Source organism: Clytia hemisphaerica, unplaced genomic scaffold (assembly GCF_902728285.1).
Source record: "Clytia hemisphaerica strain Z4C2 unplaced genomic scaffold, Clytia hemisphaerica genome assembly, whole genome shotgun sequence".
NCBI classification, from domain to species: domain Eukaryota; kingdom Metazoa; phylum Cnidaria; class Hydrozoa; order Leptothecata; family Clytiidae; genus Clytia; species Clytia hemisphaerica.
In genome coordinates, this window is record NW_027103650.1 from 172684 (window position 1) to 187086 (window position 14403).

Below are 14403 nucleotides of genomic sequence, written 5' to 3' on the forward strand. Positions count from 1 at the left end.
TCTCTCTCTCTCTCTCTCTCTCTCTCTCTCTAAATTTAAAGCAAACTCGGGCAAACTCGGTATTTCCAACTATCCTGGGGACCAACGTTACTTTAATGAAGTCATCGAGGCTATGATGGGATAGAGTGGCCACTAATGGCTTTTTGATAGATTGGATGGCCCTGATAAATTAAACATTGTTTAATGACAGACACCATGTTTTTGTTAGCCGAATTTGGAAGAAAACAACCAACTTTGGAATGAGAAAGAAATTTCTCCATCAATTTGCATCTCTCTGACTAAAATATTTAATTTTGGCGAATTCGGTGACTTTTTTTAGGCGATTCTCCGAACTTTCTTTCCAATAAAAGGTATCTAAGATATATACTATCACAGTTCACACCCCTGTATATGCGCCTTTGTACATTGAAATACCTAAAATATAGCAACCCTTATAACTACGGTTCATCACAAAATCTCGCAGTGATTTTTCATTCCGTTTCTTGGTGAGTTACAACCATTGAGTTTCAAGCCCGAAGGGCTAGAGGTCAATCTCTTTGGTAGGATTTGAAGCCAACAAATCCTACCAAAGTTGCGCGGCCTTGAGCGACCCGCCTGGTTTTTACACAAATGACAGATTGAAACTAAAATTTACCGCCTAATTTCGAAAAATATATCACTCGAAAACAAAGGAATTGCTAGATTCAATCCGTCATCAAAAATACGGCGCATATTTTAAGGCTTCAATTTTTCTTGCCTGAGAAAGGTTAGAGATTGACCTCTAGCCCTTCGGGCTTGAAACTCAATGGTTACAACTTGTTAATTTTCTGAGAAAAGAAGCCTTTTAAGTGTTCTGTCGAAAATAATTCGATTCTTTCCCTACTGCAAGAGCTTCCAATGATCTGCCTTGGACTCACATGTCACCGTGTAAACTTTACTCTAAATATCAATAATTGACAAATCATACTGCTTTAGGAGAATATCTAAAATGCCTTTCTTTCATCAAAATGATTAATTGTCATAAAATAACTTTAACTCCACTTTCGAGTGAGGGATTCGGCGAGTTGGCCAACAGTTCGATCTGCGAACACCAACTTCTGGAGATATTTCATAGCAGCCCTACAAAAAGGAATATAAAGGTTACGTTAGAAATCACAAAAAAAGTAAATAAAGCCAAAAGAGTCATAAAACGCTATGATATCCTACCTATTTCAAGCATTATTTTCGAAGTCACCTATGACGTGTTGTTGGCGATAAGCTATTTGCAGTTTTTATTTACAAAATCATGATACCTTAAAGACCGTCAAATTTAGTTGTTTCGTCCATCCGCCAAATTAAATTCCCTCTAAAAAACTTTTTCGTCCATCCGTCAAACTAAATTCCCGCCAAAATTTTTTCCTTTAAGGTAATTGATCAAAGCGAGCGATACCAAAATGGTATTGAGAAGTTCCCTAAAAATATCGAATACACACGAGATATCGAAATCAACGCACTCCCCGCTTTCACGTAGCTTCCGAAGTGGGTGCATTTTACCAAATTCTAAAGCCTCAAAATCACCCACTTAAGATTACCTTTACATCAAGGTATTACTTTTAATTATAATTGTCCCTTCAAGAAAAATGTATCAAAATACATGAACTGTCAGCCTTTTTTGAGACTTACATTCATTTCATGGGCCCCGAAGAGCCATTTTGAGTGAGTTGGGCGACGAAGAAAATTTTTCACTTTTTACACCCTCAAAACACCTTAAAACGATATCTAATTGGGGAGAATATTAGTTTTTGTGGTTTGATTTGGTCTCAAACCAGCTTAAAATGGTAACTCTTAAAAACGTATGACTTGGTCTACCAAAAGGTGAGGGGGCCATGGACCCCCCGCCCCCCCCCCCCCGTTGACGGGGCCCATGCATTTGTATTTTAAGCGAAAACGCTTGCAAACACTAATTACGTCTAATGACGTTGAAAACGAGGCCTCCAAAGGATTTTCAACATTATAAGAAAAGAAAAGGAAAGTGAAGAAATCTTACTTTTTGTTTCCATCTTGATAGAAAACGATGGCTCTCAATAAAATCATCACTTCATCGGGTTCGGCGATTGATTCGAAGATCTGTAAAAACATACAACACGATTCCGTGAAAAAATGACACGGGATGATAGCGTATCTTTTGGGAGAAAATAGGGGGAATCCTGGAAGCGTGGCTCTTTTAATGATTTTGTTGTCAGGGGTAGAAAGTAGAGTAGAGAGAGAACTGTAATAATGTGCAAAATAAGAAAACAAAGAGAGAAAACTGTGACGTCAGTTTTTGGGTCCTAAAAAAATTACCCAAGCCTTAGCAAAAAAAAACCCCTCACGAAGCACTCTTTTGATAATTCATTCTTTGAAATGGACCAGGTTTGGTTGCGTCACATAAAAGATGTCACGGGTCTTAAAGGTTCACCCGCTACTAAAAATGGGGAAAGCTATTTTTCTAAAGCTATTTTTGTCCTGTGAAGGATATTTTGACACATGACATAAACTTCTGTACTGAACTTATTATTCAGTTGATCGATTAGCTCCCTTATTCGACAAAGTCCAATTTCCCTTGAGAATCGAATTAGAGAGCGTCAATTGTAGGAGAGTAGATTGAGTGCCCCCTAGTCCGAAAGTCGGCTTTTTAAAGTTGACAATAGTCTGCGTACATCCTCTAAACAAATTCGCACTCCTTACAAAACCTGTGATTTTTCAGAAGTTTTTTTTGAGAATCAAAATGTTTTACCTGGCTCAAAATAGCTTTGTTTTCATCCAGCCATTTGCGATCGCCAGCAACGTCGAAAGTTTTGATACCAAGGAGTGTCGTTTGAAGTAGCACGTTCTCATAACATTCTTTGTTTTGTATACCCAACAAAACAAGCTGGCGTAAGCAGAATTCCGCCGCTGATGGCATGGCCATGGTGCAGTAAATCTTATGCAAAATCTAAAATATGAAGTATAACTAAAATGAATACAATACTAGCCAAAGTTCTGCTAAGTGTAATAATTTCCCAAATGTATACTAACTTATGGAATGGAGGTTATACACCGCGTTCGACACTCTGACTAGTATAATATTGGATCGGGTATGGTGACTAGCTCATTAAATAACATACATCAGGTAAACTTTATTAGCTCTGGTACTTTTTACCAGAACTGTTTATTTGAAGATTAGAATTCCAGTAATGTGACAATGAATAGATCTTAGCTGATACTTTATACTTATTATTCAGAAACCAAGGTAAGCTCAATTCGAGGTGCAGCAATCAAATCTTAAAAAACTTCCATCTTTAGTCCATTCGCTTTAAGCGTTCACTCCAACGAGCAACCTTCTGAAGCCTATAACTTTTTATGTAACACAATTTTTCGAACATCTCAAATCAGGAGGCTTCAAAGTAACTATGCATCAAAAATGAAGCTTTTGGCATCAAATGATAAAAAGTTCATTTTTTCATTTTCTCTTTTTAGAAATTATAGTGCTTTAAGTTATCTTTTCGACGATATACCATATGCTAGAATTGAAGCATCGGCTTTAAAATGACAACCAAAACAAAACATTAATACACACTTAAGGCTTTATTGAAAAAAAGAAAAAGAAATTGTCTTACCGTCCATTTCCAGTTCTCAGCTGTTTTTGTGGCAAGTGTGGCCATCACTCGTACATTCTCAATAGACACATGGTCACCCTTACTCAAATTCTCTTGAATGGTGGCCAAACCTTTCAAGAAAACAAAATCCTCGAAAGCCTTTTCGTCTCCTTTCAATGAAGGTAAAACTTTATCAGCAAACATTTGCGCAAAATCGACGTCACCAAAATAGATGTTGGAAATGACGTATAATTGCATCATCCATGAATAAAGATTGTTGTATTGGTTCAAAGCCATGGAGTCGAGAACGACTAATGCTGACGGTGCAGATTTCAAAGAGCTCAACGTCTCATCAACTAAAAAAAGAAAGACATATTAGAAATTGAAAAATCATTTTTTTATTGTTTCGATTCACAACTTTTAATGTTTCACGCCACTCTAAAGGGCGGACACTTCTAATTAGCGGACAGTGACTCGTTTCCCGGACGGTGTCTTCTACATTGGGGATGAGCTGGACTTTTAACAAGATACTTCACTAATTGGTCATTTGAAGTGATAGAGATGACGCGTTCTTTAGAAAAAGTAACATAATTGTTTTATTACTGGTTAACGACCAACCAAATCAAATAAGAGCTTGTAAAAACTCCAGCTTGTCCCCATCATTGTACTCTCTAAGGAATTAGTCTTACCCTAAATTGTTACGAAAAGCACCTCCGATATTAAAGGGAATTAAAAGACAAAACCCAAATCGTAGAATCACAAAAATATGTCAGACTTACCTTTCTTGAGAGCTAGATTAGTGACCTGCACAGTTTTCTCCCTCGTGCTCTCTTTGGAATGTAGCGCAGTATCGGCATTTAACGCAGCTGCGAGGAGAACCCAACTTCGCGCGTCTTCAGGATTGTTGTGGAGCAAACGTTGCACGGACTTGAGTAATTTTTCGGTACCGGTAATTGGGAAAGCAAGCGTTGTCATGGCATCGCAAAGTGACGCTATCTGTGAAGATGAATTAAAGGAATTCATGATATGCATCAATGATACGCAAAGGCCTAAAAGCTCGGTTGGAAGTGACGTGAAATCAGTCAATGCGTCTTATGCAATCAATCAGCTGTTGGGTTGTGATGAAATGTTAGAAGACATCGCAATGGTGCATATCATGAATAAAGGAAACACCCCAATCTAATATCTGCAGACACAAATTAAATGGCTCTGGTATTCATTGAGCAATCTGCAACATCGATATTCAAATAGGCTTACTTATACTAATATGCGAACACTAAATAACTGACTTATATTATAGAAAGTAGCCTAACAACATACATTTTTTGATGTTGAGCTTAAGTTAGTGGACACTATTTTCATTGCTAGAATTATTTTATTTTAATTGTTCCAAAAGAAACTACGAGTTTTTCCAGATTTATGCCATGAACGAGTAAAATCGGTTGAAAAAGTTGAAAAATACCCTGAAAACGCTTATTTTGGGCAAACAAAAGCAAGCAAATTTACATATTTATTTTAAGGCAGAAAAAGATCTGGTTTTAAAAAAATGTGTGTGGATTTAATTTCGCGAATAAGCGAATTCGCACGAATTCACAAGATCTATTTTCATGGAAAAGAGGAAAATTGGCGCATAATTAAAACTCGCGAAAATTAATCCAATTAAAGTATCAGCAAATTGGAAGAAAGTTGGACAGAATGAAATTTAGCTAAAAATATGTGAATATTTCAACAGGAGTATTATAGAGACGTTACTGTTGACCATAACATAAAGTAGGAGAGTACGAAGGGAGGGGGATGTTAACCCAAACATAACAATACTTTACCTTGGTGGGCATTTGATACGTAGCTACAGCTGTGCAATGGAGTGAGAGCTAAAAAAGGGAACAATATTTTTAAATTAAGGAGGCGGAATGGAATGGAATTGTATGCATGGGTGTACGCTAATCTACCTTAACGCAACACTTGAGTATGATGGGGTCTTAGAAGTAAAGAAATTTCGCACAGTCATCAATCCCTTAAAAACTCACTTTATAGTTGCTGGTCTCATGGTACAAGATATATTTTGCAAGCTCAGACCAGAAGTACGAGTCTTGTGGGTATCTGTAATATAGAATTGAAAAAAGCTAATTCAATTTTATTGATGACTCGCGTGCCGCACAAAACGTGATATGGATGTTAGATGGACCTTTCAGATGAATGTTTGTGAGCTGGGAAGGAACACTCCTTTTTATGAGAACAATTTTATAAGATTAATGAGGATGAAAAAAAATAAAAAAAATAAGAGCACTATAAGATCATAAGAATAGCCTTGAGTGTGGAAAGGTTGAATTTTAACCTAGTGTAAGAGTCCCATGCTATCTTAAGATTTCTTCATGTTTGTCAGAATACAGGGAGATCGTTATTTTATGTTTTTGGGATTTTGAAATTTAATGATATCATCAAGATGAGACAAGCATCATATTAGGACGGATCCCACAATGATACAAGTTATCTGGATGAAAACCGGTCGTGCACATCAGGAGTTGTGATAACAGAGGTTATAGAGTGTTAGTGGGCCGACTTTTGTCAAAACAAGCTGAATCTAATTTAAAGATTCCTTCATGTTTGTCACGTCACAGTACAGGGAGATCGTTAATTTTATGTCTTTGAGATTTTGTCGTCAAAGCACGTCTACCAGGCCTTGAATTTAAAGCACCGTGGTATAAAGCTTAAAAAGTTTGCCCATCAATTAAGAACAAGGTAAGAACAATTTGAGTTCAAATCTGTTACCTATGAATGCCTTTCAGAAGTTCACGTTTCGCCAAAATCGATTGCCCCTGAAAAGAAAACGAGTTGAAGCAGAAAACTGATGAATTAAAGGACATTATTTAATGTAATGTTTTGCAACTTGCTTACTCAGCATTTTTAAACAAAAGAAAGAAAATTGTTCTCCCTTTTTAAGCAAACAATTTCAGAAATTCATTTGTTTATTCTGCCCTGTCGGGATAGAGATGTGCCTGCTTTCAATATCATAAAGACTATCTTTAACCCTTTCACGGCCGATGACGAGTGAGATAAAAACAATAAAATGTTTCATCGATCCAATCCTGTCAGATCCCCTCACCTGCTCCATCGACCGGATTTATGGTACATGAACCCACTTCGACTAGTAAAGTAAGGAGAAAAGATCTCCCTCTTTTGCGAAAAAGATGAAAATTTTGAGTTTTTACCTGCATTTGATAACAAGAAGCGTTCAATTTGATCTTCTTTTGCTCAAACTGTTTCATGTCTAAAAAAAGTACAGCAATTTTTTTTTCAATGTTTCTATCGGAAAGATTCAGGTCGCCGAACATATGAATACAATAGTAGAGAATTTTTCATTGAACTAATGAATGACGTAGGAGTGTGGTGGTTGTCTTTTGCCATGTGAGGGGATCAGATGCCATTACTTTGATATGGTGACGTTGCTCATCCCCTTTGGTCGAAAAACTTCGCCGGCACGTAGTGGCTATGTACCAAGAGCACGTCACCATATCAAAGTAATATTTGACATGATGCCTACACCGAGGGGTTCTTATTTTTCTAAGCCACATACATAGCGTCAGCCTGGGTTCAGGTCCCAGGCAAAAATTAGGTCCCCCCCCCTGAGTTTTAAAGCCCCCCCCCCCCAAAGGTTTATGAATTTTGTTGTTAGCCCCCAGGACTTTTGACGCTAGACACTTTTCCAAAAATTGATCCAGTAAAAAAGGGTTTTCCAATGTAAATTGCGTTCAGTTCTAAGTTTAAGATAAAATATTTTGCACACTTTTTATAAAAACATTGCGCCGCAGGCATGAGCTTCAATTTGGGTTTTTGAAGCCAACTATTAAATGAATTATTTCAGCCCCCATGTTAAGTGATGAGATTTTAGCTCCCCCAATTGCATAGGTCCCCCCAAAAAAGTGATGTACTTCCAGCTCCCTCCTTTTTTGGGAACAATTTAGGGTGTCAGGGGGCTAACGCTATGACATAGTGAGTCAAATCAACCACTATGACAAATTGTAAGTAACCACTATGACAAATCAAACTTACTTTTATGTCTATGTCTCGATAGTTCAGACAAAGCAGCCGTTGCTAGGGTACCATCACCGTGCAGGAGACCGAGAGCAGCGAGCGCCATGATACCGTGTTCACTTGAGTCCGCTTGTTGTGTGCTTTATTAAGAAAGAGATGTAATAATGAAAGTCCATCTTGTTCTATCATTCATTTTTGTATCAAATATGATATTCCTATATACACTTGTTAGGCTTACTGGTCATAGATTTTCCTGTTAAAGTGCTTCCAGTTTTATGGTCGATTATTCTGTTTTACACTAGATGTTATAAATTTCAAAAACGTTCGAATCCCGCTGTTGCCGACCACATTAAAATACAAGATGGGGACTTGTCAGCTCTTTAATTGGACACGCTTCCTCTTTCATATGAGAAGCTCCATCCAGTCAAGTAGTTAAAGATCAGTAATCTTTTGTCAAACTGCAATGTTTGTGTTGGGGGGAGGTAGCGGGCAAACCTTTGCAAATTTTGGGGGAATTAAAATCTTTGGTACAAAACTTAACAAGGTAAAAAATTAGTTTATTATATCTGGGTCCCCGTATAATGACTTTTTGTCGAGGTATGTGCTAAAAATAGTTCACCTTTCAAATAACGAAGATTTGGCGAGGTCGTTCTTCTGGTCTGCATAATACACCATGCCAAGAGCAGCTAAGATCTCCGACCGATGCGAGTCTGTTGTGGAAAGTTTCAATGCTTTTTCGTACTCTAAACAAATAAATAAAGATGGAAATGTAAGAAACTTTGCTTAGTTGGATAAGGCCTAATTTATTCCCGCCAAAATATTAAAAATGAGCCACTCTCAGAAATCGGACATTTGCCAAATTAAATTTCCCATAAATTTAACGAAGATTTAGGGTGTGGCCAGACCCCTCAAAACGTTTTACTCTTTTTCAAAATTCCGACCAAGTTTGAAAACCCGCAGTTTTTGCGTAATTAGCGATTTTTTGCGTTTTTAGGGGGTCTTCAAAATCAAAAAAGACCTATACTACGTGATAGAGCTCTTCAAACTGAGTAAAAAATGTATTATATCATAGTCTCAACTTTTCTAGATCAAAAGTTATAGACGATTTTGTAGTCAAAAATTCATTGAAAACACCATCTGCATAATTTATGCAAAATTGAAGCACTGTTTTTACCACAAAAACGCCCATCACTTTTGATAAGGAATCAGCACCCTCAAATTGAGTAAGAAACATATTGAAAAGTTGTTAACAGACATTTTGAATTTTTTCCTTATTTTTAAAACTTTAGCAATCCGATGGCCATGGTCTAATTGATCATTCGCCAAATCACATGCCCGACAAAAAATCCCATATGATTAAGTACAACAACTGTAGATTAATGTTTCTACCTTTGATAGAGAGATCAAGCATGCCTGAATGATAATAGGCGAACGCCAACCAGCAAACTTCGGAAGGTGTTTGAAGATCGCACACTTTGTAGATCTCGATCGCTTTACTGTACTGTTTCAGGTAACTAAAGAAATAAAGAAATGAAGACAGTTAAGTTCATTTTGCTATAAAAACAATGGAGGTCCTACCTTTTACTGTTTTGACCCCCATTTAACCTGAAAAACAACCATTCCAGGTTGTTCTTCTTGATTTGTTTACATAACAACAAGTTAGCACATGGTTACGTAACATTTGCACCAGATTTGTTATATTTTCGAGAGAGGATTTCCACATCTGGTACCAGATAGCTATAGAACTTTTTCTATAAGAATACGAGACTCAAGTTTTCTATAAGAATACGAGGCTCAAGTTTGCCAAGAACCTAGGAAGATACCAAGAATCCCAGCCTCAGATTTCAGGAATCGCTAAAAAGATGCTGGTTCAAAGCTCCTTAAGGTAATAAATAAACACATTAAACATATCGAGAACATTTTAAGAACATTTAAAACTTGACAACAATCGATCATCAGCTGATTCTTATACACGTTGTTTATAAGAACAAACTATAAAAGAATATTCGGCTTCGATGGCAAAAATGTTAAGAACAAGTTAAGAACATTTTTAGGCTTAAAACTGAAAAAGTTAAGAACATGGCTTCAAAAACTTTGGATGTTCTTATAAAAAAAACGTGTATATGACAAAGCGGGCGTGATTCTTCTTACCATAAAGAACGAGCTTGATTCAAAAGCACTTTTCGTAACTTCTCGTTGTGTTCATTGTCTGTTTGTTGTGTACTCAACAGCTTACGTGCGCTGACAAAATGAGAAATAATAAAAAGTATCTAGATAGTTTTACATGTATTGGCACCACCCCCTGCCACTCCACGTTTGACTCTCTACGACGGCTCTTATGTTCCATCTAGCTTTTTTTTGCTATTTTCAGAAACACATAAACGAATGGGTTCTATGGTAATTTGGAACACTTTTACTTTGATGTTTTGATAAAGGAGAGAAGATGGCTGGACTCACCATGCGAAAGCTTGTTCTGCTTGCTTGAAGAGACCTTCTTGTTCCAAAAGAACACCCAAAGTATTGAAAGCGTACGCGTTGTCTGTATGTCGCTCTGCAGAATGAAATTCAGAGAAAATATAACGTTGTCAGCAACAAAGGGTTTTATACCAGATGGGTAAGGATAATTAAGTTAGTAGAATTAACTTATTTGATTTTGAATAGTTAGAGATGAATCTACTTTCAAGGGATAATCAGATGGATTGAGATATCTGGTATGTAGATTTTTTCATTCAATTATCCTGAGAAATGCCTCAAAATATTTCTGCATAATTTTTTGAATGTCTTTCCAAAACCATGTAAGAACCTCTTTTTTGAGATGCACTTATTTGCACCAGAGAAGGAATTAAAACTGTGAACAAAAGAATTTGAAATAACAGCTATCAAAATGAGAAGAAATATTCCATCTCCCTTTGATATTTTAAGAACTTAATCGTCATCTGGTCACTGAGAAGGAGTGTTTTGATTAATTCTGTAAAGACTTTGCAGATTTTCAAATCAATTTAGCTTCAGGGCCTTATATCTAAAGAAATTTAGGAAAATGTCATTCGGATCAAAAAACAAGTAATCTCTTTCGTCAAAAACTTAAACTCATCAATTCACTCATCTTTCTTGACCACTCACTACAGACATTAATGAAACAAACACTTGAACAGAAGCACAGAGACACAGAACAACAAAGGAATAAGACACAAATAGAAAAGCAACATTCAACAAAGGTACAAACAAAAATAAAGCACACCGCAAGAAGAAGACAGAGCCTAGAGTCAGATGCGTCACTCTAAGCAAGAAAAGTTGAAAATCGACATATCCAGTGAAAAAAAATCATGCGCAGTACGAACCTGTGGATTTGTGAAGGGAACCCGACGCTTTGGTCACAATACGTCGAACGTCGTGCGGCAAATGCGACATGTCGGCTTTAGGTGACGTGCTGATTAATACTGATTTGTTCTTGATTTGTGATAACAATCGACACACCCATTGTGCATACGCTAATGAACCTTCGCCCTAATTAACATGAAACAAGTTAAACATGAAAAAAGTCAATAAATACACCTTCAAGGGATAATCAGATTGTTTGAGATATTTGGACTACAGAAACCTGCAATGGTCATGAAAAAAACCTCTAAAATCTTTTTGTCTAACTTTTTAAGCCAAGATATTACAATTTTGAAATTTCTAAAAATTTCTTACTTTGAATTTCTATTATTTTCTTACCAAAACTTGAAACTTAAATATCTCGACTGGAGAAAACTTTTACTCAGGACAATACATCCTTCAACCCTTAGCGGAACAATCTTCTCTGTAAATTCATCAAGTGGGCCGCTCTTCTAAGGGTTGATAGATGCATAGAAGGAACCCACGTGCCGTCAAACCATCTGATCATCCCCATCCCCTTGAAGCGTGAAGAGGCTGGGTTAGAGTTCACAAAAGAGGATTGACTTTAAACGCCACAAGAACTTGTTGCAATGATTTTTGCAAAGACACAAAATTTCGATGACGTTATTATTTCCTGGTGAAATCTAATGCAGTCTCCTCTGCTTTGCAGTCTCCTTACATTTAGGGCTTGATAGTTGATTACCTACAAGAGTTTTCACATCTCATTCATGAATATGGATGGGATCAAATATTGAAAGAATTTTATCAAGCTTTTTGAAGTTTGGGGAATTTGCTCACGCTTTAAGGGTTGGTGAGTAAGTGTATACACCTTTTCGACCAAAGTCGCGAGGTCAAGTGCGTGCCACTTTATTATTTAATCATCCCCCTAAACTCAATCCAATCCTTTTTTTACACTTTTTCTATTGTCTATAGGTGCGAAAAAAGACTTGGACGGTTTTAGTGTGGTAAAACGGACAAAAACATGCCCGCGCGGCAATTGGCGGCTACGGTCGAAAAGGTGTATTAGTGGGTGTGACTTACATGGAATTGAAGTTCAGTAGCGTGTCGAAACAAATCCATTGCTTCATATTTTTCGTCTTCTGTTTGCATGACGCATTCTGCTATCATTGCCTGAAGAAAGAAGTGTTTAAAAGAAGTAGTAGAAATCATAATAATCAACTTAAAAAGCTTTGGTCGTCATGGGAATAATCAAGCAACCTCCTATATTGCTGGTCAGGGTTTTGCAGAATTCATCACATTTAACCCTTTAAGTGCCGATGTCGTATATATACGACATGGGCTATATAGGAGGGCGAAGCCCTCCTGTAATGCCCAGTTTGATTTAGAAATCGTTATTTTTGGTCGAACTCGTAGGAATTAGATTGTCCTTTATGGTCAAGCAAAAAAAATTTCAAAAGTGAGTCTTTCCAGCGAGATTTTAAGCGAAAAAGTCAAAAAAATGCAAAAAATTGACAAAAATTCACTTTTTTGAGATTCTGACCGTTTTTTGACTATTTTTGGTCAACGAGTGATCCAAGAACCTCCAAATTTGGCCCTGTTTTACTTTATTCTGTCTTCTAGTGAGTCGATTTGAAGTTTTACCACTGGGCACCTTTCCATCAGTTCAGTCAGGTCCGCGCAGCGGGCCTGACTGCTTTAATTCCCTAACCTACCCCCCCCCTTGGCCGCCGCCCACCACGCCCTTCCTAAATCGGGCGGCGCCGAAGGCGCCCAAAAGAAAGAGGAGACTCTAAGCTATCCAACGAGCTATATACGAGCTTCTAATTCATTCTAGATCAGAAGATGTAAGCCCTTAAAGTTTGAACTAGCAATTTTTTAAAAAAAACTTAGAAAAAAGGACCCTGGCACTCAAAGGGTTAACCCCCCAATATTTTCTTTTCAAGCAACAACGAAAATTAGAATTTTTAGGGGGATATTTTAACGTTTTTCATTATTCAATAAAGTTCATACGAGTAATTTTACTTTTTTTCATTAGATTTTTTGATTTTAGAAGGGTTAAGTTGGCTTCCAGGCTATACATTCAGCCATATTGGAACATTTTTTGAGCTTTAAGATCCTGAGATCCTAAGATCTTAAGTTTCATGTTAAAACTCAGAGTTAAAACTCTACTTTCCAAATGTAAGTTAATTTTGAAGGAATTTTCTTTTGTGGCAAATATACCTGACCGATCCATGCTTGAGGGAGGGCTGGGTCGCAAGCTTGAGCTTTCTTGAACGCCTCGTGTGCTGCCTGAAGATAAACACAAAATCAATTTCTTTTATAAATTATGAATATTGTGAAATCCATGGGTTGTTTATTTTCATATTTTCATGGTGTTAAGAGAATCTTGATAAAACATTTAACGAAAATCTGCTTTGGAAACTGAAAATTGAAATATCAGCTGAAACAGTTACAATCAATAAGTTATAGCCGGAAACTAGAATTGAATCTCCTATGTACGATTTGAACCCACATGTTTCCTACATGCACGGCCCGCGTAGTTTACATGCACACTTGTTTCCTTCATGCACAGCTCGCGTGGTTTTCATACAAATGATGGAATGGAAGTAATAATTACCGCCAGAATTTGGAAAATTCAAAACGCGATAACAATGAAAGTGTTAGATTCAATCTGCTATCTGAAATACGACGCAAATTTAAGGCTTCACTTTTTCTTGCTTGGAAAAAATTAAAGATTCGCCTCTGGCCTTTGGCTTTAAACTCCATCTCCTACCGTTTTATGTAAAAAGTGCAATTCTAATCCCGGTATATGAAACAAGACTGATCTCTTGAGCATTATTGGTTTGGAATGGTCACATTTAGTCCGTTGGGCCTCTTGTTTAAATCGACAATCAATAGAGAGCAGGGTTTTACTTTGTCTTTTCTAGGCCGACAAGTGACAAATTAACTTCGGCGAATCCTGAATTAAATTATAGGCCGAAAAATCTTTAAAAACTTTGATTGCTTTGTTACCCTTAAATTCGATTTTCAAGGGACAAAAATTATAATAGTTCGAATTCGAGAAAGATTCGAATTAAAGAAAATATTTAAATTACAATTAACAGCTTTTCAGTTGCAAGGATCAACTGTTAAGTTCGAATTATAGAAAGGTTCGGATAGTAGAAGTTCGAAGTAAAGGGAGTTGACTGTTATACCCTTGGGTCTGCCAACCATTTTTTTGACCTTTGAAACATTCTCATTTCTTGGGGCGGCAAAACATTCTCATTTCTTGGGGCGGCGAAATTCACCGTTCTGGCAGGCCTCTTCTAGAGACGGATACGTGAACTTACCTCAATTTTATCGTGTTTCAGATAAAGGATTCCCAGGTTGGCCCACACGTGCGCGTCTTGTGCGTTTAGTTCCAGCGATTTGATGAAAGCGTGCTGACTCAAACTAGGGTTGTGTGCATCTGAAATACAAA

General features: G+C 37.1%; 1 protein-coding gene across 1 annotated transcript in view; it reads right to left on the minus strand.

Moving 5' to 3' along the window:
* Positions 1-949: 949 nt before the first annotated feature.
* The window catches only part of LOC136803087 (superkiller complex protein 3-like), a 61039-nt gene continuing 47585 nt past the window's right edge, over positions 950-14403 (minus strand). Inside the window, exons 29-46 of the mRNA XM_067059836.1 lie at positions 14273-14391; positions 13164-13232; positions 12024-12113; positions 10946-11111; positions 10065-10158; positions 9759-9848; positions 8997-9121; positions 8227-8350; positions 7626-7747; positions 6785-6843; positions 6345-6391; positions 5603-5675; positions 5399-5446; positions 4355-4571; positions 3597-3931; positions 2735-2932; positions 2006-2085; positions 950-1098 (exon numbers count right to left, since the gene is read on the minus strand). Of these exons, the coding sequence (XP_066915937.1) occupies positions 1011-1098; positions 2006-2085; positions 2735-2932; positions 3597-3931; positions 4355-4571; positions 5399-5446; positions 5603-5675; positions 6345-6391; positions 6785-6843; positions 7626-7747; positions 8227-8350; positions 8997-9121; positions 9759-9848; positions 10065-10158; positions 10946-11111; positions 12024-12113; positions 13164-13232; positions 14273-14391 (2144 nt within the window). The 3' untranslated portion in view covers positions 950-1010. The remainder of the gene's footprint in view (positions 1099-2005; positions 2086-2734; positions 2933-3596; positions 3932-4354; positions 4572-5398; positions 5447-5602; positions 5676-6344; positions 6392-6784; positions 6844-7625; positions 7748-8226; positions 8351-8996; positions 9122-9758; positions 9849-10064; positions 10159-10945; positions 11112-12023; positions 12114-13163; positions 13233-14272; positions 14392-14403) is intronic.